A 26,544-nucleotide genomic window follows, 5' to 3' on the forward strand; every position below is an offset into this window, starting at 1 on the left:
TAATGGAATTTGGCGGTTATTTCAAGCGATCAAAATATTTGTACTAAAGTTTCGCCGTCCGAATCTTGAGTTTTCTTCCCCTCTGTTCTGATCGATAAAAAACATCATGCCAGAGGAAAAGGAAAAGACCATCCCGGTTCGTGTTGCGTTGAGAATCAGACCGCTAGTTCCAAAAGAAACCGGCGATGGATGTAAAGAATGTATCCGCTGTGTTCCAGGGAATGCTCAAGTCATTATCGGAGACGACAAAGCTTTCACGTACGATTATGTGTTCGGTAGTTCAAGCAGACAGGAAGATCTTTACAGTGAAACTGTGATCCCGTTGCTGGAAGGATTTTTTAAGGGCTACAATGCCACAGTTCTAGCATATGGCCAAACCGGATCGGGAAAAACGTACTCAATGGGAACAGCTTTCACCATGTGTAACGAGACTTCAGAAGAAAGAGGAGTGATTCCACGGCTTATCAAAACTGTGTTTGACTGGATTGATGAGAGGAAGGACAAAACCGAGTTCCTTTTGAAAGCGTCATTTTTAGAGGTATGGAGTATTAATGCATAAAATGAACCTCCGACACAGTCAGCTAGAGCGTAACATGCATTAAGCTTATATTGATGTACATTAGAAAATAAGAGTTTAACTGCTTACACTTTCATTCTATTCAAAGTAAAACTGGCGAGACTTGCTACACTGGGTGAAAGCAATAAATTATTTCAGCACTGGTATATAAACAAAACGCAAGATAGTGCCACCCCTGTTAAATTTTTTCAAATATCTTTGAGGATCTTTATAGGTATTAAATCTTCTTGACAATCTTGCAGTCCTCAAAGATCCTGACCTTCAAGGATACTTGAAAACTCTTTGCCTCTGAGGACTTTTACCAAATCTTTGAAGATCTTGAATCTACCCATGGGGGATGCTTAATTTAGCAGACAAGCTGCTTATGATTTATATTAATTTTGTAGATTCACAATGAGGAGATCCATGACCTTTTGAATCCCTGCTCACTTGAAGAATCCAAAATAGCCATAAGGGAAACTCATGATGGAGGAATCAAGGTAACTAGCCACGTTTTGATGAAAATCTGTCAGTCACTACATTTACATGTATGCAGTGTTTATAATTATTTAGACTTCAAGTTCCCCAAGGTCCCCACTATGAGTGACTCATAGTCAACTATAGTCAGCAAATTTAGTATTACTTGTAGAAAACAAAGAATATAGTCTAGTTTGTTGTAGTTCTGGGAACTGACATAAATTGAGTCACTGGATAAGACCTGTCTGACCGACAGCTCTTTGGGAGATGTTCAAGGGCCCACATTACTGTTCAAAAAGAGGAGGGGACATGCCCTGCATATGTGCACAAGTAGTCCTAGGTGTTACGAAAAATTGTCTAAGTCTAGTTCTAGAGCAATCTAGAACCGGAAGTCATTCAGCCGTTACCAACTTGTATAAGAACATTCCAGAATATTCTGACCTTTATGTAATTACTCAGATTAGAAGCTGTGTCAAACTACTTGATTTAGCTTGTAATGGAAGTTTCTAGAACTTTCAACCTCGCGTATATTAGAGCGAGAGGTTCTGCTGTAAAAGAGATTGATTCAAATTTGAAGAAGCTTAGTGCTGTAAATTCGTGAAGTTATCTTACGGAAATATTAGTTTGTTGCTGTTACCGGCGATCCTGAGTTCTGTCTGGAAACAACCCTGCTCTACAACAATACTCGTAACACTAGGCTGTTATGGTCTGAACTGGTGAGTTAAAATTTTTTGATGGGTCAGGAATGGGTGGCTGAGATCACAGTAGACTGAGAGCAGCTGCCGTAGGTGTCTTTTCATGCTGACCTCTGATTTCATTCTTACCAAAAGTAACATTTATTTTGAAGTCTTGTAATCCCAAGATATTCAAACAATGCATTATATTATGTTATCATTGATTGGCAGTCTCATTGTTCAACCACATCACAGTGACGCTAAAAGAATAAAATAAATAATAATTATTGTTATTGATTGTATTTTAATGTTATGCATATGTCAGCCTGTACACAGTTTTTGTTTTAATTGCACATCAAAAACTGTTTTTACAGATTGCTGGTTTACAGGAGGTTGCTGTAACATCTGGGGCAGATATGGTGCGATGCTTGGAGCAGGGGTCAGCTTCCAGAGCAACAGGAGCCACTGCCATGAATAGCAGATCAAGCCGTTCTCATGCCATATTTACAATAACACTAGAACAGAAAGAGCTAAAGGGGTAAGAATTGACAAACAAATTTACTCAATTTTATTGAGCTAGTTCCAATTTTGTTACATTCTAAACTCGTAAACCAAAACACTGGTGGCCGATCTATACTGGCATATGAAAGATAAGGACCTATGTTAGTTAAAAGCTGCAGACCCAGTCAAAATTTAAGTTCACCTCGCCCTCTGACTTTGCTGAGCCGAGGTCCTTCAGGCCTAAATATATTTTTTTGCCATGTTGGGTGCCAAGTAAAACTTGTTCTACATGTTAAGAAGGCAAAGATGTGATTACCAATATCATTTGTCACCAGGAAAAAAATATGAGTATGTACAATGTAATATTTGTGTGTTACAAATACAGTCAATGTAACAACTCTGATATGTTTTGTAGACAGAGCAATGAATGCACAGAAACTCTGTATTCTTTCTTCTTCAGGAGTGAACTTAAAAAGGCCAAATTCCATCTGGTAGACCTTGCTGGATCAGAAAGGGTTAAAAAGACCCATGCTCAAGGAGAACGTTTCAAGGAAGGTATAATCATTTCCACGTTCCTTAACATGCATTGAACATTAGGTTAAAGTTTTGATTCCTTGCCAGAAGTAAAGAGTGCAACATACTGCTTGACCAGAAGCCTAAGCTCGACTACCAGCCGCTGTTCGGTAAAGTGAACCTGCACTCTCCCCTCCCCCTGCCCCTGAACTCGACCAGAAAGGGTGGTGGAGATTAGGCCTACCGGAAAGACTAATGAATCAAATGTCAATATGAAACCCCTTTGTAGGTTTGTTTACAGGTGTTTGACCGTAAGAGTCACAATACATTTCACTGTGGCACAGTGAATTAAAATCAATGAATTTATCTCTTTCCATTTAATTCCACAGGTGTTAATATCAACAAAGGTCTCCTGGCTCTAGGAAATGTGATCAGCGCTCTCAGTGACGAGCTCAGGAAATCCAATGCTCATGTCCCGTACCGTGACTCCAAGTTGACACGCCTTCTTCAAGGTGAATGTCACGCAACCATGTCACACAAACATTCAGCTTCCTTTCCACAGAAAATCGTACAGCAACTCAGTGTGTTTTCTATCTGTAACAAATTTCATCCGCCAAAGCAGGTTATGAAACAGGGAAAAGGGTTCATGACGTACATGTATAATATCTGGCAACCTAACGAGGCCCTCTGCGAGAAAATCAAATTATAAGTTCCTTGCCCAAGAGACAAAGAACACGACGGAATGACTGTGACCCACACGGTTCAATCTAATATCTAACACCCCAACCATTGTTTACACCATTGTGCCTCCTACAGGCCTATCAGATGCACATCCTCACATTATATTCTTCCATTCTTTTTCACAGATTCCCTTGGAGGTAACAGTAACACAATGATGATCGTCTGTGTCAGTCCAGCGGACAGTAATTTCGAAGAGACTTTAAACACTCTCAGATACGCGGACCGGGCGAGGCAGATCAAGAACAAGCCGATTGTTAATCTTGATCCTGCTGCGGCTGAACTGGCTCGGCTCAGACAACAAGTATGTCACTCCTTTTATAGCCTGGTGGATACCCTGAGGGGCTGATTTGAACATTTATCTTTTGCGCGCTTTTTCCATTCCCGAGGGTCTGCGACGTGCGTAACTTTATGGAGGAAATCTGATTGGTTGCTACAGTCGAGCAAGAACTAATACTAGCACGCTTTCCATTCAATCGAACATTCCAGAAATTTTCGACCGCGACTGAATGATTTCAGAAATTTCCTGGGAAAGTTTCCAGAAAATTTGAAAACCGTTGAGTTTCCAAAATGCGTACAGCAATTAATCAAATGAAACAGAAATTTCTGAGAAGAAATTTTCGAACTTTTCGGGTATACCTCGCAAGGTTGTTCTCTTTCTCGGAAATTCTGGAAACGTTCTCCAGTCTGTTACAGTGGATATTTCGTGAAATTTGGTTGAATGGAAAGCGCCCTTAAATAAAAGTGAATATTATTAATAAATACTGACCTAATCGTACCTCTCTGGTACGCTTCGGCAGCATATCAGGTGAGTTTGGTCTCGCCATGGTTCGTATTTTGGCAAGACGCAGTCGAGCCAAAATACCCATGGCGAGACCAAACGTGCCTGATTTTCGAGGTATGATTAGGTATTAACCGTACCCAAATTCGGCCAAGAGAGCATGATATCGTAGCCATATCAGGTCAGTGTCTTGATATCGCTGGATATCAGGACAGTAGACAGGGCTTCTGATTGGCTAATTGGCGAATTTCGGTAGTTTAATATTGTTTTAATACTTTACAGTAACTACAACTGTTATTAAATTTCCTGTTATGTTGCCTTTTGTATGCTGTTTTACCTTTTGTGTATATCGTAGGTCCAGCTACTACAAATGCAGCTTATTCAAGGACAAACGATTACAGGAACGAATCCAACTGGTACAAGGTACGTTAAACCATAGTTAACTATGATTAAACATTGAGACCGAGCAACTTTTGGGTTGAAATTCAACACGACTTTTTGATATAAATTCCAGAAGTATATCACCTAGGTGGTATGCTTCTGTTCTCCTCTCAAAGCGCAATGTTTATTATGCGAGGTATTGATGAATTTATCTTTTCTTTAGTCACGAAAGTACAGCCGCTAACATCCAAGAACTGGCGGATAGAATCACAGAACTGGAGGTAAGTTTGCCGTACATGTCACGTATATGAACGCACATCCGCGGTGATTACTGCGCCCCGTGTTGCAAAGGCAGAATCACGTTCTACTTCAGCCACATTCCATCGTGTAACAAGCTCAATAAACTTTCGTTCTCGGCAATATTGCCGTCAATGACATGACTATCAGCTATTTCCCGTCTCTTTACCCGGGCAGATAGAGTTGTTTCAAAATTTAGACAAACTCTTCAAGACTAAATTAAGAGTTAACAAAAGCAGTAGTACAACTTGTTTTTGTCCCGTGAAATCACGAGCGCGGTCTGCGCGTTGGAACACTGGTTAGGAGAACGCTATGCTCTTTTGATTATTTTTTGTTTCCTTGGTTATTTTTAGTCAGAAAATGAAAAACTTAGCGCCGAGCTGCACGCTTCAGTCGATCAGAACACGCAGATGTATGAAAAAGTTTTAGTGGTAAGTAGTCCATTGAAACTGCTCTTTGATTTTATCTGAAACATGCCAATCTCTTCCTTGCGTGGCGTGCAAAACTGAGCGAAAATTGCTCTCTTTGCTTATTTGTCTGTCAAGTGCTTTGTTTCCTGGTGTCTAATACTGTATACAAATCTTTTACAGGCTGAATTAGCAAGAGATAAAGTGTTTCGAAAGTTTAATGAACTGAAGAGTCATTTTAGGTAAGCCAACTTTGTTTTCTATTGGGCAAAATCAACAGCAAAAAAAAAATCCCTATCCTTTGAATGTAAAAACAGCCTTGTGCGGAACTCGTTAGTTGTCTTACTACAACATTTCCGTTTAGTTCCAAAGTTGATGTAAAGGTTACGGACACAAAAGACGAAGTTGAACCAAATGTAAGCCTTGTGGAAGAACTACAAACGAAACTGCATGAGCTTGAGGTAAGATACTTGTTTTTTTGTTTTGTTTTGTTTGTTTTTTTGCAAGCACTGCACGATAACACCGTGTTATTCTCGGGTAACGAATTGTTTTTCTCAGGGGAACAACTGCCATTTTTGTTTAGTCCACTTTGAAGTTAGTTATGGCTCGATTTCCGCCGCAGTCTCTTGAGTCCAGAGACCCTATATGGGGTTTTCGAGATAAGGGGTATTTTGGTAAAAAATTAACGGGATAAAGGATATTTGGGGGGGAAATCAATGGCATAGGCGGGGATACTTAGATAGACATAGACATAGACAGTTTATTTTACTTGGACAACACACTTAGCTATGGTAACGTTGCGTCCTATAGACTTGATAAGCAGAGTCTACAGGACGCACCAGCTAGTTCACAGGTGCGCCAAGAAAACAAAAAATACCACGTATATTTTCTTTAATTCGCAATTTCGAATTTAAATTGCTGACAGGAGTAAACTGGTACGATTTTGCTTTGCTAGAATTGTAAGTAGCGCAAGTAATCTAATTATGTTGTATCGTAAGCAGTGTAAGTATTGGTATTGTTAATAGCGTGAGTATGCGTATTGTATTGTAAGTAATATAAGTAGTGTAAGTGTTAGTATCATAAGTAGTGTAGGTAACTTCATTAATACTGTATTGTAAGCACTGTAAGAAGCAATTAATAAAAAAAACAAACAAAACAAAACAAAACAAAATAACAAAGTAAAAATGTATGCACAATAAGAGAAGATAAAATTGTTAATTTAACGGGATGCGGGATATTTAGGCCAAAAGTTTACGGGATATGGGATACTCAGACCTCCCTAATACGTTCCTCTGCCTTCAGTGGAGGAGTGCGAACTCCTTTCCTGAACAACGGCAGGCAATTAAGCCTAAAAGATGGTTGCAAGTGTTTCTGTTCCCGCGCTCAATTATTCTCCTCTCATGAGCTGTCTTAGTTCAGTTCGAGTGTTGCCTGACAGATAGAGGACAAGAACTAGACTACAGCAAGAGATAATCTCTTGACTACAGTTATCAGGATTCGGTTAGGGTGGAGCGAGAGAAAGTCGAAGCGGCAGAGAAACTAGAATTAACTTTTGTGTAGACTTCGTATTAGTACACACAAAACGTACCCGGTACTGTGAACAAGTTGCCAGAACAGCTGCCAACCGATTGGGCAGAACACAAAGGATTTCTTCTGCCCAAAACAGAGCTCAGCAGCTGCTAATATGGGAGGCTACCCAGATCTGTCCCGTTAGATGACAATGCGAGCGGTTGACCCTTGCACCAATGCAATATTATTAAAATTATTTTGGCCGTTTCTAACGAACAGGTCTTGTCTTTGGCTTTCAGGACACTTTCAACTCTTCCACGCAGCTAGAGGATGCAGTTAAGAATGAAGAGCAGGTCAGTAAACGCACCCTTTGGCTTTTCCAAACTGATACTTTGCCTCCAATAAATGACAGGAATTTCAAGGTGTTTCGGCCACTGACTCCAACCTTCCCCTGTTTATAGACACCTTTTGAACATTTGTCAGCAAAGTTGCTTACTGAAAAATAAGTGTTTCTGCGTTCTTTTCATGAAAGAATTATGTTAACCCTTTTAATTTCTTTTGTTTTCATTTGTTGTACAGTAATGAGCTTTGCTCGGAAGAACGCATCGCAAATGTCTTTATTCGTTGTTTCAACGGTATACTAAAAACACGATGCTTTCCTTTTAGAGCCAACAAAAGCCTTAGATCCGATTTCGACTGATTTCACTTCACTAACACGAGCGATCGCAGTCGCGCGCGCAGTTTTAGCGGGAAAAACGTCGTAGCCATTGTCACTAAAACTACGAGCCTTGAAATGCTATGTTTTCCTTGTTCCCAGAATACCAGTGCAGGCTCGGAACACCCGGATGAGTGTGACGACAGCTCTCACCCCAGCTCTCCATCAGATGCCTCGTTTGTTTCCCAGCATGCTTTGAGGCAGGCAGAGCTTGGCCGGCAACTCCAGGAATTGACCAAGGCACTGGCTCTAAAAGAGGAATTAGCCAATAAGATGGTAGCAAATGATTCGCGGCTGACTAGCATGAGAAAGCAATACGAGGTTGGTGAAAGTTTTAAAATGGTTTATACTCTGCACCGGAATTGAACCCTACTGTAACTCAAATTGATCGACAAGTGGCAGACCGCACAAACATATATTCTTGAAAATGTACACGTTTATCATTTCCTCGAGGACTTTAAAGCTTTTCACAAACCAAGTTTACTTCCATTTTCAAACTGACAGACTTATTACGTCGCACGTGGAAAATGACGCGTGCGAGTGTTTAAGTAACGGGATGAAAACACTAGGTGAGTTTTGGTTTACGTGGACAGCTAACTGCTTTCAAATTCTCATTTGTTTTTTTTTTTTTTTGTTTCTGCACTAGGTTCCGAATTATACTGCAAAACTCATAAAATATCCGAGCGTATTAACTGTTAAACCGTCCATTAGGTGCAATATTAGTGTTTATTGACGCATTGCATTTTGCACAGGATACTGTTCGGGAATTGGAAGGTGAAATTTCCAGATTGGAGAAAGAGAAGGCCAATCTATCGGTGGCTTTGACCAATGCAAAGTCTGAGAACTGTGACGGGTGAGTCTGAACTCCGATTGCGTGCGTAATAAGCAGTAGGTATTACGCGCACTAGTTAAATCAGTTTGAATGGTTCGTATTAGTTTCTGCCCACCTAGGAATTGTGCACAAGGCTTGGTCTGCCCCTTTTCTCTTTTCTTTTCCTCTATGCCCCGGCACCTCACTCCATAATTTCGTTATCGGAAAGCTCCTATTCGTTTGTTTGTTCAGCACGAAACTGTCCTCATTTGTACTTTTCGGTTTTAAGATCAGTTTATCCTTTTCTTATTGAGCCAAGTTACCAGATGAACAAAACGAAAACCCCGTTGAAATTTCAACGTTCTCAGTTTGTGGGTAACAAAAAAAAAACAAAAAAAAAAACGGCAAAAGTGGGGAAAAAAGTTACTTTTGGAGAATTTGTGCCATGCATAACTGTCTTTAGCGTAAGGTAATTGTCCCAGCTAGTATTCGCTGGGATCTGGCAATCCCTGGCATATACTAAATTGAGGGCGGGGAGGGGGGGGGGGGGGGAGGTCTTAGAAACGTGGTAAAAAAAAATGAAACTATTTATTGCGAGTTTAAGCTTCTAATATGTTCGCGATTTTTTTTTTTTTTTAGGAAAATCAAGGAAAAGAATAGAAGCAGGGTCAAGGAACTAGAGGCAAAAATTTTGGAACTGAAGAAGAAGCAGGTTAGTACGGTGTTCAGTTGGGCTTTGAATTTTTTGTTCTCAGTAATCGATCACATGGTTGATACTGTTGAAAATTGTCGTAATAGAGTATATTGAAGCCATGCGTCTGTTGTAACTTCTATTGAAATTATCGAAGATTTTGGGAACCGAGAAAGATTGACCAAAATTTTCGACTGCAACCACAAGCATAAAGGTAACAAACGACTAACTAGTTCAAATGCATACCTCGGAGAGGTCAAGTACTATATCAAACCTGAAAGAGCGTGTTTGACCACATTTCCAAACGGCGAGAAGACAGTTTAGAATACGATCAGATGCGTAGTAGAGTATTCTTGACGAACTTCGAGGTGTTTGGAAATGTAGTCATACACCGTCTTGAGTGTTTGATATATCTTCTCGATCAGAACTTAAACTAAGGAGAAAACGGAGAAATGAAATCGTCAAGATCTATGCTAATTGAGATCTGATACCCATTTCCTTTGATGAAACTTGATGAATTGTTAATGAGTTTGAGAAGTACAGAAGAACACGTAGCTGGCCTAACTTAAGTCTGTGGTGTGTCCGAGAACAGAAAAGAGGATGGGTAAAGTGTAAAGGTATTTTTATGTATTGCCAGGTTGAACAACAGAAAATGTTGAAGTTGAAGGAACAGAGCGACAGCACCATAAAGAAACTCAACTCTGAAATTCAGGTAACGAAAGAGAGTTTTTATCTCTTTGTCTCGACCTCCTTCCTGTCCTTCTAAATCATTTCATGGCTACATGGATGCTCTTTGAAAAGAAGATCGAGTCAACCTGGAGATTGCGGAGGATTTGACTTCATCGTTGGGTGCCTCCCATTGCGATTATCCGGATTAAAGGAGCTCAGTCCCGGTTTGCGCATATTGAAAAGTTTAGCCGCAATTTTTCCAATTCGTCGTTTGTAATCCGTGTTAATCTTCTCCATCTTTAGTCATCCTTGTTCCTTTATGGTTTATCATTATCTCTTTGGTGTTTATTTATCTTATTAAACTGTTATTTTCAGGTTTCCTACAATTTAAAGGTAATTTTGTATGTGGCCAAAATAACTCAAAATACCGTGACTGAGCTCCTTTAAGATTTATGATCCAGGATCCCTCTGATCATGGTGCATCAATGAAAGTCATTAAATCCATGTACAAAGTTGAGTCATACCCCAGACATCGGTTCATTGGGTACGCCATGATCCAAGTGATATTGGATATCGTAAATCCTACTCCGGATCATACCAAAGGAAAGCACCTTTAGGCCTGTTTACATGGAGGCAGGGTGCCCCGGCTAACCGGGCTACCCGGCTAAAAGGGTTTAAACATAGCCCGCCTTTACATGCAACTCACTTAAGCGGGATAGGCAGCGAGCTATCCTTTGAGCGGTCGCTAAGCAAAACAAACAAGATGGCGGACAAAACAAACGTTTTGTAGCAAGTTTAATTTTTTTTGGCACTCGTTCAGCTGGCGGCCGCCTTTCAGAGTCCTGGACTATTATTGTGCACTCTACTAGTTGATTTAAAAGCTGCCATGGAATATAACGCTGCTTTCACGTTCTTCTCACCTCGGTTAGCCGGGTAACCCAGGTCGAACCGTTTACATGGTAAAAAGATAGGCCTCATAGAAGGGTGCCTCGGGCAAGCAGACAGTGTGCCCCGGGAAGGCGGGTCATCCTTTCTAGCATGTAAACGCGTCAATGCATTTTCTAAAGAAAAGGATGAAAAGTTGACTCTCTCAGGGTAACTTGGTTAGCCGGAGCACCTACCCCACCCCCTCCTTCCCCATCCCCGTAAACAGTCTCTTAGTGATGAGAAAATCTGCTAATCTTTTCATTTTCGCAGTAGGTCAACAGCTCTCCTTTATTCACCTTGCAGGGCATGAAATCCATTCGTGTAAAACTCATGCGCCAAATGAAGGAGGAGTCTGAACGCTTTAGAGCACTGAAGGCTCAGAAAGAAAAAGAAATCAACACACTAAAGCAACAGGTCAGCGGTTAAATTGCATAGCAGTAAGCTCGTTCCCTGTATCTGCCAGTTGTTGACAGTCACAACTAAGTGAAAAATCTTTGTCTCAACAATAATCAGTAGTAGCAAGCAGCAAGGGCGGGAAACGTTTTAATGTAACTCTCACAAAGACAAAATATACAGTAATACACTTTTCGCTTTCTAACGGGTGCGCTTTCCACAGGGTCGCAAAAGGCAGTTTGAGTTTAAGAAGTTGGAGTCAATTCACATGAAACAGCAGGCTGTCCTTAAAAGGAAAACGGAAGAGGTAAGTAACACGAACGCTAACCGCTGTGACTGTGATAATCACGTGAGGAAAAGCGAGCCCGTGTCTGCATCAATAGGCTATGAAGGTTCTCGCCTCGCTACAACTATGGATAGTTTTTTTTTTTTTTTTTAATTTGCGTGTGCATGTTAAAAAAAAACAGCAGTTTATAAAATTAACGTGAGCCTTCTTTTCACACTGCATACTATGGATGCCTAATCTGTCTGGATGAAACTGGGCAAGCTTTTTTAGCGTGTCTATTTTTTTTTTTTTGTCTTAGTATTAAGGAGGATTTGTAATTGTTCTTCCCGTGTTTAAAGTACACGCTTCATTCGTCTGAATGGACTATGATTTTCTAGCGAGTGCTGAATCAATTTCGAATACCGATTAAATGGGCGCAGACCCTAGAAAGACACAAAGAGTGTTGAAAATATGACTAGTCTTCTAGGCCTGGAAAAAGTGTGATTGTGATTGTTCTAGTTGTTAAGTAATTTTTTTTGTTTGTTTGGGGCATTTGTTTTCAATCTGTTTTACTCCGTGTGTTTACTGTTCAAGAGTACCAACTAATTTTGGGAAGGGGTAACTCTGGACGACCCTTGTTCCAAATAAACCCTTGGTTGCAAGTTAAGCTGTAATAAATAAGAAGTTGTTGCCTTTTTAGGTGACAGCCGTTCAAAAGCGACTGAAGATGGCGCTTGATCGTCAGAAAGAGGCAGCGGATAAGCGATCCACACAGCAACAACAGCAACAAAAACAAGCGGAGGGACTGTTGCCGAGAATGAAGGTAATAATGGGGGGAGGGGCTTTCTATTGAGCCAAAAATTCCGACAATTTCGAGGCGGGAACAAATGGCACGGAAATTTCTGGAAATGTTTCCGGAAAATCTGAAAACTGTTGAATTTCCGAAAAGCGAACCATTCCGACGAAAATTTCGGAAATTTCCCCGTAAAAAATTCTCGAAAATTTCGGTATACCTTCCTCGCAATGTTGTCCTCTTTTCCCGAAATACCGAAAAAATGCTGTTGCATTCGTCACCGCAAATTTCCGAAAATTCAAACCAGAATTTTCATCCAATGGAAAGCACCCAGTGTATCGTGAAATCTCTGGGAAGAGGGGATTATTTCCTTGGGTGGCTTAGCTCATTCTTCGCATGAGGGAAGGGGGTCTCCTCTTATAAACTGGGACTGGAGAGCGGGAAGGGGGGTTAAAATGCTATTGCGACGAAGAATACACCTGTGTCAACTTGAACATTGGTTTCTATTTCGTTGCAGTCCTGGCTGAGCCACGAGGTCGAGGTTCTAGTGAGTGTTGGTCAGGCCAGGCAGACACTAGAAAATCTCATTGATGACAGGAAGGTGTTGTCAAGGCAACTGGCGGAGTTACGAAGCGAAGAACAGGATGAAGATGATGAACCTGCAGCGAAGGTACTTTCTGTCTGTCCGTATCTCTGTTTGTCTGTCTATCTCTCTTTCTGCCTGTCTTTCAGTTGGGTTCGATACTCTTTGATTCCATTTTTTCAAACACTGCGTGACAGATTCTTTTAAAAAAAATTGTCCTCTTGAAACCACTATAGCCTCTGTTTTTCGAACATCTTGTCTTTTCATGAACTGCTTTGAAGCGATTTTCGTGGCTTCTTATACACATTGATTACATGGAACAGGCTATATTTACCAACTGAGGCTGGTAACTGAATTCTTTCTCTTCAAATTGACTTTTTGCAGAAAATGGTTCAGGAGGGTGGAACACCAGGAGACAAAAAAAGCAAGTCCCATGACCTTCAAAAGAAAAGAACTGCTCTTGAACATGAACTGGAACTCAGGTCTGGTCTATCAGCTCTTTATGTTGCAATAATCTAAACAACAACTCCAACGTTTTTACTTGTTTTTAGAGACTTATTCATGCCTTATTCACTTATGACAAGCAATTAGCAAATCACAGGATAAACGAAAATTAAAAGGTATTATTTTAAAGCATTCAGGCTGTTTGCCATGTACACTCCGGCTGCAATCGTTTACTCCATGGGTGGAAAAATTTGAAAAGAAATCTCATAGTGTTTTTCATCCAACAGAGCTAACACAAAGCACCTGAGATAGAGTCTCGTATTCACGCGCAGTGAAGGCAAGAAATGAATGAGAAACTGCTAACCGTCAAAATATACTTTATCCTGTAGGAGTGCCCAGATTGCTGGACTTCAGCACAAAATTCTTGATGCAGAGCAAGGTAAACATTATCATATCCTGTTTGCGTTTTATTGTGTGCGCACTGTGACAGAACGGTGAGTAAATCCATATGCACTACAACTCGGAACGTACTTGTTGTGAGTTGTCAAAGAGTAATATGACACTTTTTGTCTCAGGTGAAAAGTCCAAACATCGGTGGAATAACATCCATACCATGGCGGAGGCTAAAGCAGGACTTCAAGCTTTACTAAACATGGTGAATATTTCAGTTTATAGCTCACTGTGTGGTTTTGCTTTCGACAGAATGTTGGTCGGGTGACAACTTCAAGTTGTACAACAATTTTTTTTTTTTTGCGCGACTTGTTTTGAAAGATTTCGTTTCCCGCCATATTCGCTGCTCCATCCCTAAGTCTCTTTACATGCTTCTTCCGTGACGTCGTTCTTTCAACTCGACAGTGAACTGAGTGAAGGGCACAATAACATAACGATCGAATGAAGCAAACCATATCTTTCTCGTTTGCAGACAGTAGCAGCGAAACTAATAAATGCTACCGTTGACAAGTCTAGAGGTGAACTGGAACAACAGTGTCAAGAGTTCAGGTCACGTGAGCAGGTAAGAGTATCTATTTGCATGCATTGAGGAAATTAGTATTTGCCTTGTGACTGCAGAGTTGGTTGTGTGAAGACTTGATTCACTTTTTTACGTTTTAGTCCAATATTCAAGAGCACCAAGCAGAAATTGCAAAACTTAAACAGTCCCATGAAGACTCCATGATGCGTCTTAAGGAAGAACACGAAGAGAAGGCAAGCTCCCATTAACTAAATCTCTTTCTGTTCTGAAATGCTAGTAAATGTTTGCTGATGTTGCAATGTCCACAGTCAATTTGCCTTAAGCTACCATTGCATTTTAGTTGCGGTTTATCAACTGACTTTTATCCTGTGTCAATCATGACTGGCCTTTTAGCTGGTGTCAATTATGACGTGAAAAACTTTGACGTTCCCTTCTTTTTTTCCAGGTTCAGTGCCTTCTTCAGCAAATAGCTTCTAATGAGAATTCCCAAGAGGAAACCAAAGAACAGCTGCAGGTGACCCTTGTATGTTTGTATCAGTTGATCGTTCAGCATAGGGCTTGTGAAACTGACTGTTTTACTTTTTGTCTTGTGAACAGGAACAACTCGAAGCTCTCAGAAAAGAGAACAGCAAATTGAACGAGGTAGGAGTCGGTTAAAATTCGCGTGTCTAAAACAGGAAGCCTTAAATAAAGCCATTTTAATTCTGTTGTGTTTCTGTGGTCTGGATGTCTTTAGGTCTCTCGAAACCATACAAAAACTAGACCGCACTGACTGTTAACGTAATATATATTTTTAAAATTTATACGTGTGCCTTTTATCTCTTTTCAGCAATTAAAACAATTGAAGGATGTCTTTGAAACGGATTCGCCATTACCAGAGTCAAAGAAAAAGGTAAGAGCAAATCTTGGTCAGAGTTCTCTGTTCGCAAACTTTTCACTTCTGTTTGTTCTTATCTGAGTCGCTCTAGAGATGGTGTAAGCTACCTGCTACTGGATGCTGGATTGTCGAGTGAGAAGTGAAAAATTCGATTGGAAATAGTGACTTGCCACGTGACAACTCATCTTGCCTCACCCTAGTTTTCTCGCGACTATTTTATCTCCCGCGTACGCCGCATCTCACTTGAGATGGAGAATTAGGTTTACTCGCAGTCTAAACATACCCTTTTGTGCACAGTTTACTGGAAGTTGCTCAGTGTGACAGATGACACTCAGAGTAATTCTTTCCCATATTTTCAGACTGAGCAGTGCCCCCTTTCGGTCAAATCATCCAGTGAATTTTTACCGCGGCCTGCACTTTTAGTGACTGTCCTATTTCTCAACAGAATTCGTTGAAGACGTCTCGAACAGTTGAAGTAGAAGATGATGACTGGGCAATGGGTTTGAGTGATGAAAGCGAGGCTGAGGACTCGACTGAGCGAGATCCAGACTGGGTGGAGACCCCAGTCTCCCCGGACACTCCCATGGTCCCTCGTCAGCGGAAGTTTGGACGGAGAACTAGATCCACCGAGGCGTCTTCTTTGTCGATTATCAAAAACCCCGGACGTGTTCAGGTACGTGAAAAAAGATTTGCTTTCAAATATTGATGAAGAAAAGCTTCAGAGATTCATGGTAATTGCTTCAGAATACACCGCAAACTGAGCATTGTTTAGTGTCGTTCAGTCATGAGCACGCCGAATCTAAAAAAGCTTAGCATTCATGTTTGAGTCCTAACTGCTGATTCAACACTGAAAACAAACAATACTCTGCATTGAAAAGAGTATTGAAGGGATTCTTCCTCCTTCTTTTGCATGGGTTTAAAAGGAGTTTTGAGCGCGGAATCTGAGCAGGGCATTCGCTCGATTTCCAGTTTACTTAAAATTTGTCGGAGTACAGGGAAAGCACGGAAAAGACGTTTAGGCGCGGAAAGGAAGAAACTGAAACCAAGTAAAGTAATTCTAGTTTCTTTCCACATCGCCTGGCGCTCGCTATCCCCTCGGGCATTCCCTACAATTTAGAATTTGCAACAGGCTAACCTTCCGCGAGAAAGAAACTAGACCTTTACTTTTACTAATCCTGTGTCTTTATTCTCGCTGGGCGGGTTGACTGAGTGACTGACTGATTGACTGACTGACTGATTGTTTGACTGAGTGATTGAATGATTGATTGGTTGAGTGACTGATTGACTGAGTGATTGATTGACAGACAGATTGATTGATTGATTGATTGACGGATTGATTGATTGATTGATTGATTGATTGATTGACTGATTAATTGATTTTAGCAGGGTTGTACCTGTACTGGAAAGTGTGCGACCAATAATTGTTCGTGCAAGAAAGGCTCCTCATCTTGTTCTGAAGAATGTAGTTGTAAAGCGGTGAAGTGCGTCAACCGTCTGCCGGTAATGATTATTCCCCGTTATTCTCCAATTAGTAATTTTTAATTGTAAACTATCGTACATTCTCTATAACCATCCGACAAGCGTATTTCTTTTGCTCAGTTATCCCTTGCTCACTCTCCCTTTTCCTTCCCTCTTTCCTCTCTCCCTCTTCGTCTCTCTATCTTTCTCGTTTGTTGACTTATCTGCCTGCTTCTTTCCTCACAAATCATAGAAATACCCTATAATTACTATTTAACTCCGATCCATTTCCTCTTAGAAACCTCTTCAGGCCGTACCATCTCTGGCTACGATATCAGCAAGCGACTTTGAAAGCGGTGAGTAAAAGTGAAATATAGTGGAATCCCGATTTGTCGAACCCTCTTTTCTTCGAACTTCCCGATAACTCGAACCAAAAGTTGTTTCCCTCTCCTCAGTCAAACGCTGCAATTTTATCCCCGATTTCTCGAGCTATTCGATTTTTCGAACCAATTTTCGTTTCCCTTGGAGATTCGAAAGATCGGGATTCCACTGTAAGTGAAATGTTTGTTCTTTCTTTCTCGTATTTATCTGTAGGTAGATAGGTGGGTATGTAGGTGGGTCGGTAGGTAGGTAGGCAGGTAGGTTTACATATCCTGGTATCGTGCAATTCGTATGGTATGCCATATAGCTTACTGAAATAAATATTTTTTTCCCGTTCAGAACCTTCACCGCGCTCAAATGTGGGAGGTGATGAGCGGAAAGCGTTAATCGAGGTGAAAAACATACCCGTTAAAGAACTAAAGTCCGACAAGAAGAACATGCCATCGTCGATCAGGCAAAACGGAACAGAAAATAAGCTTGTCTCGCGTAAACGCCCTAAAGTCTTCAACAAACCACACTCGAGTAGCTCGGTTTCCTCTTCCGATGAAGACTTGGTCCTGTCGAACCAACGCGGATTCACTCGACCCGGGACTACTTCCGCTCGGTCTTTTCCCGTGCATGGAAGTTCGAAGACGCCTGGATTCAGCTTTGGTTCTGCTAAGAAGGTGATCGTAAAAAAGTCGATGACAAAGTTTCACCCGGAAAACAAGCGGAAACGAAAATTGCTGAAACCTGCCAACACTGCTTCAAGTTTGGGCGTTAAACCTTGATTCGCGACCCTGCAGGGGTAAACTGAGAGAGAACTATCTAAAAATCAGGAACTATTTTGAGTGAGCAGACAAGTCTCTTTCAGCGCTTGAGAAATCTTGGATTCGACCCGATAAACTCCACATAGCTCTACAGAGAGCTGCATAACATCTTTGCTTGGTTTGCAGTGGCGCGCAAGCTCGCGCAAAGAGAGATATAAGTGCTCTTAGATGATAAGAACCCAACCGGATACAATCCACTTATTATTATTGTAAGTGAACTGAATGCAACTGGCATTGCAAGTCACGGTTGAACGAAGGAGTATAAGAATTCGTAGTAAAGTGTAAAATAATGTCTGGTCACTAAGAAATATTTTCGTCATATTCACCTTGATTAAATTTTATTCCCTAATTTCGAAGGCACTTTTGTTAATTGACAGTTTCCTAGATTCAGAGTCCTTAAATCTCAGTACTCTCTTTAGAGCTATAACAATTTTAAGTTATTTGTGAAGGTTGGCTGGAACTGTAAATAAGCGTGAAGACTTCGTGTAAAGATGTAATAATTTTAAACAGCAATATTCTCATGCTAAAACCCTTTTAGTTCTGAATTCATTATTAATAGTAATTCTCCTTACATAACGTCATACATTTTCTTTTAACGTTAGTTGTGAAAATTTTTCGATAAATATAGGCACTACTCCCTTGTTAACTAGATCCCCAGTTGTTCAAAGCACAAATTACGCGAACTTTTTGCGATTTCAATTATGATTTAGTGTTGACAAAAACGGCTTATTAACAGCCGTCATGTAACGCTTTTCCAAAACCTTAGAATTTACTTGTCGCGAAAATTTCGTGTTTTAAAGTAATGCAGGATCTGCTTTTAACTCTGACTGTTGTTACTACGATTACCAGTTGAGTAAGGCGCGAACGTGCTTTGAAGATAAAGTTTTAGAGTTAAAATTACGGTGTTGCCACGGGACACTTTCCTCGTTTCCAATAATAACAATATCATCGCCTGCAATTTCGCGTGCTTTGCTGCCAATGACGTCAATGCCGATAAGTTGCCACTGGAAACGGAGCCGGTTGCCTGTGACAACAACACAAGTTGATCGTTAAAAGATGGTCACCAACTGATAATCGTAGTAAAACCACAAGGGAATTGAAGGGAATTCTCCACAGTGCGTTTTCCTGATAAATTATAAGCAGGTTTTTGCTGCTACAGACTTTTCGATTGTTAGTCTGCGTTCAAGCAAATAGCCGATTTCTTGCCATGAAAACATGTTTGTCTTAATTCTCATCACTTGTCAGCATAGCAATGTATTAACATTATAAGGGGAAATGAGATATCGATCGCTCACTGGAATGAAAGGGTTTAGAGGTGGAGGATATAAATACAAGATCTCATTTGAAAATAAAACACTAGTAAACTTTCAAAAAACTGCATCTTGTCTTTGTTTTATTTTTACAACACAATCAATGAGGTTGAGCACGCTGGCAAAAGAGGTGAGTGTTGTCTGCCTGAGACGGTAACTCAAACCAAAGTCTTTCAATTTCACTATCATGCGAAAATCGAATCCAAAATTGTTTTATACTCTCCTAATTCATCATTTCAGGCTAACTTTGCAGCGTTTTGTAGCTTTTTTCCTCAGTCGCGGGATGTGGCATTCATGCCCTCTCTGAATTAGGAGCTTAAGCAAGCCTTGAAGGAAACAATGAATATTTAATAAACTGAGCAATAGCTTTACAGGAGGATTATACTTGACAAGTTGGTACATTTCTTAGACGTCCTCTGCAAAAATAAAAACGCAAAATTACCGGGCCAAATAGGCGCAATTCTTATCCTCGATATTACACTGCGACTAGCTAGCAGTAGAGGCTCACACGGGGTAATATCATTAGACAGAGATAAATGCCATTTGCATTTGAAAAGACTCCCCGCATTCGCCTGAGTTGCTAGCTACTAGTTTCAGTCCAATACCGCCGGAGTATACGAAAATGGCCTATTCTGCGTACTTCAGTTCGAGAACGTGAACAACGACGCCTTTCATATTTCCATTTGAAGTTGAACGCTCTTCTTACATATTGCAGCTATAATTGAAGTTCTCAAACCGATCACGGATGCACTGAATAGCCGATATACCCAACTCCGAGATTCACAAGTAAACTATAAGATCCTAAATTACCTTGTCATCCTTGTGCCTCAGTTTCAAAACGAGTCCTCATGCAGAAACCTTTCATGTGAAAATGAGTTTAATTTGCATGAAAATGATCCTGTGGGCGGAATACATTTTCTACATATGACTCGTTTTGACACGGAGGCAAAAGGCAACTCGAAAATGGCCTATCAGTGCGGTTGCACGACCGCAATGAACGCGAGAACGAGGCAATCCAGTGTAGTACCCAGGCATTCCTCCGCCCACTCGGTTAAACGAGAATTTTCATAACGTTCACCAGTCACTGAATTATGCCGCTCTCCGAATTATTTCCCTTTAAGGGTCTATAAGTGATATTCTGATTCTCGTACCGAAGTAAATCAAGAAGCAATCCACTAGAAAAACTCGGACAAAAGCTTTCAAAAAAAAAAATAGCGAAGTTAGGTTATTGAACGAAACATTTGAAAAACTGCTTGACATGTTTATTTATGTTGTTTAATTTATCTGAGTTTGATTAAAAGCAGGGAAAATAATAGCAAATAAAACATGATAGAAAGATCCGGAACTGACAGTAAATGTCAAGCTCTGTCTAAATCACAGACTTGAAAAGAAGGATTTTTTCATTTTAGTGCCCTTACCATTCGATGCAGCTATTCACTTGATACTGCTAAGCCGGGTTAGTAAACACAATTCTGCTACTTAAACAAAAAGAATACCGGTTGGAGGACAATTCCAGCTGTCTATTAACTTCGAAGCTTAAGGCAGCTGGTTTTCAACCATTCTTTTTTTAATTTGCTCTGTTTTTATTAGCCAGCGTAGAGCCAGTGAAATTAGTCAAGAGAGTTCCTTGCCTGCATATTTTTGTACCACAAAATTCACCTGTAAGCCTGGCACGTTCGTGTTCGAAGGCTTGGCGACGCAATGCAACGGGCAAAAAACTGGGTTTTTTAATTAAGCTATTATCTTACTCCACTTTAGCAGCTTTGAAATTATGTTGTTCACTTTTTATCTTAGCTTATATAAAGCCGGAGTATTGACTCAGCTAAGATATACTAAAAAAAAAAAATTAAAAACCTAAGGTATACTGACTGTGCTTCTCTCAGCTTGCCGCGCATTTGCCTGTTCTATTGTTCCTATCCTGGTCCCTCTGCCCCTAATGCGAAATATTAAATGAAATTCTCGTCTAAAATCCCTATTCAAAACCCCGTAGATAACGGGATTTACGCAGCTTGCTGTTCCAACCATGACTGTACTGAAAAAGTAAACTTGTCGAGGAAGGGAGAACTGCTGACGAAAACTCTCGATTAAGATAACCACTAAGAACGGTGTGAAACAAATTGTGAAACTTATAACAATCACGGCCAGCAAGCGATTAAGTTTCACTTCTTCCACGTTTACATGATCACGAGAAGTGCTCATTTGAAAACGGTGGCTCCTAACGAAACGCCATACTTTGAAATAGCAGATAAATATGACTTGGTATGGCATGAAGGCGTCGAAAACTGCAATCGAGGCAATAAGGGCATAGCTCGCGGAGCTGAAATCAAACAAACAAACGACGTGGCCGGGATGAAAAACGTTTCGCACGCCAGTGATATAAAACGATAGCGGTATAGCCCCCGTAAAACACCAAGCGACAACGATGGAGAAGAGAATTGTCTTGACTGAGATGAGTCTGCGATGCGTGTTCGGATAAACGACTTTTAAAAGCCGGTTCGCCGCGATAAGCGCCATGGTCGCCAAGGATGTCGTCCCCAGCATCGTGGCGAGAGAAGCCTGCAGCCAACAGATGGCTTCTCCAAAGATCCAGCGCCCAGTAATCGCCGAAATGCACGTAAACGGCATCGCAACAGATGACAAAATGATATCGGAAACAGCAAGCGAGCCTATGTAAAGATTTGAAGGTCTTCGCAGCCTCGCGTTTCTATATAAAGCAACCATTACAAGAACATTGCCGACTACTGAGGCTCCTGTTATAACAACACAAATTAAAGTCTCGATCACAACAAGCGAGGCTTCGCGGTTAAGAAGCTCAAGAATGAGCTTTTCCAGTCGCAGCTGCTCATTTCCTGACTCATTTGCAGACATTTCAAAAATTGTGTACGGCACGATTTACGGCAGCAAAGCCGTGACGTCGATGAGCTCTGAAGGTTCTCCGCTTTCTAGCCGGGAAAATCGCCCACTGTAAGAAGTCTTTAGTTATATTTAATAAGGAGACTGATGTTTTCAGTCAATCATTATAGCTGTTTCAGATTATAAATAGCACAATTATAATTTGAAATTACTATAACGACAACTATGATTGGTCAAGGAATGGTTGCTGCTGACAAACAACGAATTCATTTTGTCTAAACAATGAAAGTGAGTGGATGTCATTCTTCAACCAAATCAAGTGAAACAGCTGCAAATCACGTTTTCACAGGTTAATTGTGAAAGAAGAACCAATATAGCTTTCCTAAGTATTCCATCAGGGAGGCAATTCAGTTTGGTGACTCATTTGCATCGAAACTGCTTTCTAACCAAATTTTATTTCCTTTTAAAATTTACTAAAAACAACAATATATAGCACGTATACTGATGTATTTTTGCTTGCTTCTGCATGTCTAACATTTACTACACTATAGCAGACATTCCCCCTGGTTAAAAGCAAAGTCAAAAAAAGTTCAATTTAATTTTCCTTACTCATTAAACCTTATGCCTAATATCTTCACCACGTGAAAACGCTGTGATCATATAATTTTAAAAGCTCGATTGAGTTGCTTCAATCAAAAACTGAATGAGCATCGTTTAATTATAAATTTATCATGATCACAATTTACGTTTCGTGATGTGATTCTCGTGATTTTATTCGAGTTGTTTACATTTACCGCCGAGTGCAGTTCCAGCAGCTGTTTCGTGCCGTCAGAACTGACTTCCTCAGGTCTAAGGAACATTCGTCTAAAATTTGCTCGGGGGGAGCGTTACTGATTGGAATCAGTGGCGTATCTAGGGAAGGGGCCCGGGGGGAACCCTCCCCTTATTTTAGGAAAAAAAGAAAAAAAATCACAGAAGGAGGAAAAGCCGGCAGGGCAAGCAAAACAGAACCACCATTACCCTTAGCTCAAGGTCTGGATCCGCCAGTAGGAATAATTCAAAGTGGGAAAAAGAAACTTTGTCAACGGGTGTAAAAACGTCACTTTCCGAATATCGAATACAGGTTATTTATAATTTGAGTTTTTACAATGAATGAATAACGTGCGAAATCATCGGCGATAAGAAAGTGAAACTACAATAAAACCTTTACACAAACGAAAGAAAATTTTATAAACAAACATCTTTTGAAAGTGTTTTAACACAAAAATAAGATGGTTGGAAATAGCTTCATCCTTTTAACTGCCTTTACTGGTCAGTAAATTTGTCACAATTTCCTGGATTAGTCGAGAAATGTGATCCTTCAACTGAAAAAAAAATATATTGCAGGAGACTAGATTTAATTTTTCTTTGGTTACTATTATTTCCTTTTCTCGTTTTCAGTCGATTTGCATGATTTTGGAAAGAAACGTTCAATAACAGGTTTGGGAAGAAAATCAAAATCGTCATGAATTTTCCTGGCAGTTAAAGTCACATAATATTGATTAACTTGCCGGCAATCCCCCAATACTTTGCCTTTCCGGGAGACTACAAGAGGGGGTAATTATATGGATTTTAATGGTTTGACAAGAAAGATTAATAAATTGCCTCTGGATAAAATTTTGGGGCCTTTCTACGATTAAATTTTTTTTTTTTTTTTTTGACAAAGACAGGATTAAATCCACGATGGTATTCTTCATACAAACTGTATTGTATCATTGGCGTTTTCACAACACAACCAAATGAAATCCTTTGATTTTCTGCCACGAACAGGAATCTTTATCAGGGTTTCTGACAGGCATGAGGAAATTTCCAACTCACAGATAATCGAAATGCAGAATCCCGTGTTAGTATCTTGATCAGATTGATTTCCACATCAAAAAGAATATATAGAGTAGTAGTGGTAGACCCAGACCTTCAGCTAAGGGCGCGGGGGCGGTTTTGTTTTGCTTGCCCTGCCGGCTTTTCTTCCTTCTGTGATTATTTCTTTCTTTACCCAAAAGACGGGAGGGCGGGCTCCTGGGCCCCTCCCCTAGATCCGCCACTGAGCAAAATTTACATCCAAGAATCCTGCGGAATCCAGCTGGCAAAGTTTCAAATTATTTTGCTTTACGAATGGTAAGACCGATTGCTGCCACCCAATACATATTAAAAACTCTGTTTTTTGGCCAATTATACTTTGTAGTCAACATTGCCAAGTAATTAGCATATATTGATTTTATTTTTAATACGAGTCTTAAGGTTACCGTATACCTTCAGGGGTGTCTCGCGTCCAAGCGATGTGGCGCTTCCGGTTTAAGCTGTAGATACCTAAGCCCCTATATCAAATTAAAGCTTATAGAACTGGCTATCAAACCATACTAAAAATTTTGAAATAAAATGAATTGCCAATTTTTTCACGGCCACTAAACGCAAGCGTCCTACTCACCTTTTGGAAGCTACAAGTCAAAGCGAATTTTGTTTTTCGCCAATTTATATTTTTCCTCGGTTTCAGGACAAAAAGCGCTAAAAAAGCGTGTCTGCGTTTTTCCATATTCAATTGTAGTAAAAAGTTACAGAACATTTTCGAAATAGGATTTAAAAAATGTGAAGTGATCGTACAAAAATCGCTCTCGGAGAAAAAATATTTCGAAATAAACAATTCGCAGACAGGTTTTTGTTTTTTATATGTTAATCTAGCTACTGTCCAAATTTGAGGGCAAACAAACAGATTCCGTTTGAGTTGTAACTCTTTAAAGTGTCTGCTTCAAGCGAAAAAATTTATCCGAGAAAACAGCGCTAAGAAAAATATCTTGCTTCGCAAACAAACTCCGCCCACAAACGCCTTCAACTGGGTTCTCAGATCACTGAGCCAATCAGCGCTTGGAAAATTTACTACCATTAACTCGCGGTGAAATTTACGCGTGAATCTGCAAAAAAAACCTTGCGTTTCGCAATGCGCTCAAGGCGGACAGATAATTTTTCTGCAGCTGGGTTTTTCTTGAAGCTGGTTTGGCAAAATGGGGGGAAAAGGATACGAACGCTAGAGTAGCTGGGCGACGAGAACAAACAAAAGAAAGCGCGGCAGAGCAAATGTACATGGATAATATTCCAATGGATCTCAATGAGTTGGACGATTCATCGGTATCGAACTCAACAAAAGAGTCACTGTAAACATCGCTGTTATCGCTGTCGAGTTCCCAAATTTTACACAACCTTTCTCTTCTCTTGACTCGATCTTTTTGTCCGTTTGATACGTCCGTAGCTTCATCCGCGAGGCCAAATTTCGCTTCTTCACTCATTGATGCATTTTCCTTCATTCTTCACTTTTTCGAACTGGTAAACGGAGTTTTCCGTGGTCCATGTTTACTTATAACTTAACAGAATTACATCTAATACGAAAAATGCTTGGATTAACAATGCTGATTAACTGAGTAGCCAGCCAATTCGTGGTATCCATATCGGTAATACTCCCGCGAAAGTAGTCTCGGTTGATTGCATACACCTCATAGGGCTGTCAATCAAGAGGGAACTTTCACTTCCGGCCATAACGTAAAACATCCATTTCTCCGCCAATATTAGGTTTTTTCCAATTTTGTTTTCAGAAATTAGAGATTACTCTTCGACCATTAGTTTGAACCAAAAATCCAAATTTGAAGAAAATTGCCGATCTGAAGGTATACTGTAACCTTAATCTACATAAATCTTTAAGTGGATACACGCAAGAAAAACTGATTCGAAAATCAAGTTTTATTTCCTTATTTACCCGGTCGAGCAAGCCTTACGAGGTATATAATAATATTTTTTCTTTTCAGTTCACTTAATATAACTGCCATGAAAATGTTGTAAAGTAAAATAGAACTTTGCATGACATCAATATTGCCCTGTGGAAGATCCATGTCGATCGTAGCTTTGTATTAATTAACCTGGGTGTAGTTGACAAAATGAAGTCGTTGACCCTTTTAACTTTTCAGTATCATACTACACACAAACTTCCTTTATATCTGTAGCTCTCTTACTCCGCCTGTAGTAAACATTTTTGTTTTGGTCACGAGAAGATCACATATGGATAATTTGTTGTTTGTCTTACAGCGCGCCATTTGCCCTGTGAATTCGTTGCATTGTTAAAATTCACTTCCTTTATAGCAGTGACTTATTAAGTAGAGGTTCCAATATTGAGTTTCCTTTGAATATTTTTAATTGTGCTCCTAATTTTTCGTTTTTCAATGCCCCCTGCTGTATGAAGTGCGACTACCATGTCATTCTCAGCTAGCAGGCAAAATCGCAGTATCCTGCGGTACTTGACTGGCCACCTCAACTCGACCTTGCTTTTCCTATTTTAGCAGCTTGCAATTTTCTATGAACGTCTCATTCAAGCCTGGCAGGATTTTTCGTGGTGGCGGAGAAAAAGCTAAACCTTTTGAATTTTTTAGTCTAAGCATGTCAGTCAAAGTAATGTCCTAGGCGGCACACAATCTGTTTTTGCTAAGAAAAAGGTGGTTTTTTTTCGTTTATTTTTTCTCTGTCGGTCCATAAACACGCGAGAAGAGAAAGAAGGGGAAATTTCGAGTTCATACTGTCGGGCGACCTAATTCTTAGAAAACAATTTATGTATTTTCTTCTTATTTTTAGAATGATGGAAAGGTTGCTATGTAGCTAGCTTCGGTTCGTCATCTTCAGAAACATACAGCCTACATTACCATAACAGACGTTATTAAGCTGTCCCCAATAGGCCAACTTTTAATA

General features: G+C 40.2%; 2 protein-coding genes across 3 annotated transcripts; one reads left to right on the forward strand and one right to left on the reverse strand.

Moving 5' to 3' along the window:
* Positions 1 to 15: 15 nt before the first annotated feature.
* LOC110057671 (chromosome-associated kinesin KIF4-like) lies at positions 16 to 18,995 on the forward strand. Of its 2 annotated transcripts, none has more exons than XM_089273228.1 (32): positions 16 to 538; positions 964 to 1,056; positions 2,082 to 2,245; positions 2,669 to 2,763; positions 3,111 to 3,233; positions 3,588 to 3,763; positions 4,596 to 4,663; positions 4,845 to 4,902; positions 5,272 to 5,349; positions 5,509 to 5,567; positions 5,690 to 5,786; positions 7,134 to 7,187; positions 7,652 to 7,870; positions 8,302 to 8,402; positions 9,000 to 9,072; positions 9,689 to 9,763; positions 10,951 to 11,061; positions 11,264 to 11,347; positions 12,006 to 12,128; positions 12,616 to 12,768; positions 13,066 to 13,163; positions 13,515 to 13,564; positions 13,701 to 13,780; positions 14,048 to 14,137; positions 14,236 to 14,328; positions 14,541 to 14,609; positions 14,693 to 14,737; positions 14,925 to 14,987; positions 15,418 to 15,645; positions 16,356 to 16,472; positions 16,729 to 16,786; positions 17,151 to 18,995. In XM_089273228.1, exons 1-32 carry the CDS (start codon positions 107 to 109, stop codon positions 17,579 to 17,581), a joined length of 3,858 nt encoding a protein of 1,285 aa, XP_089129354.1. In that variant the 5' UTR covers positions 16 to 106; the 3' UTR covers positions 17,582 to 18,995. The 2 variants fall into 2 exon arrangements, with proteins under 2 accessions (XP_089129354.1, XP_089129355.1); XM_089273229.1 differs by having other exon boundaries at positions 16,359 to 16,472.
* A 1,175-nt stretch (positions 18,996 to 20,170) lies between these two features.
* LOC110057742 (histamine H2 receptor-like) lies at positions 20,171 to 21,905 on the reverse strand. The gene has a single exon (XM_020764327.2). It carries the CDS (start codon positions 21,796 to 21,798, stop codon positions 20,785 to 20,787), a length of 1,014 nt encoding a protein of 337 aa, XP_020619986.2. The 5' UTR covers positions 21,799 to 21,905; the 3' UTR covers positions 20,171 to 20,784.
* Between the last annotated feature and the right edge of the window lie 4,639 nt (positions 21,906 to 26,544).

Source organism: Orbicella faveolata, unplaced genomic scaffold (genome assembly GCF_042242905.1).
Source record: "Orbicella faveolata isolate gen_17 unplaced genomic scaffold, um_ofav_v1 contig_35, whole genome shotgun sequence".
NCBI lineage: Eukaryota > Metazoa > Cnidaria > Anthozoa > Scleractinia > Merulinidae > Orbicella > Orbicella faveolata.

Bases quoted from the DNA above. Each gene is read 5' to 3' on its own strand.
- LOC110057671 (XM_089273228.1), top strand. From the start codon at position 107: ATGCCAGAGGAAAAGGAAAAGACCATCCCGGTTCGTGTTGCGTTGAGA. The intron at 2,246-2,668 runs GTAAGAATTGAC...TTTCTTCTTCAG, and splicing joins GAACAGAAAGAGCTAAAGGG to GAGTGAACTTAAAAAGGCCA. The intron at 14,610-14,692 runs GTGACCCTTGTA...TCTTGTGAACAG, and splicing joins AAACCAAAGAACAGCTGCAG to GAACAACTCGAAGCTCTCAG.
- LOC110057742 (XM_020764327.2), bottom strand. From the start codon at position 21,798: ATGTCTGCAAATGAGTCAGGAAATGAGCAGCTGCGACTGGAAAAGCTC.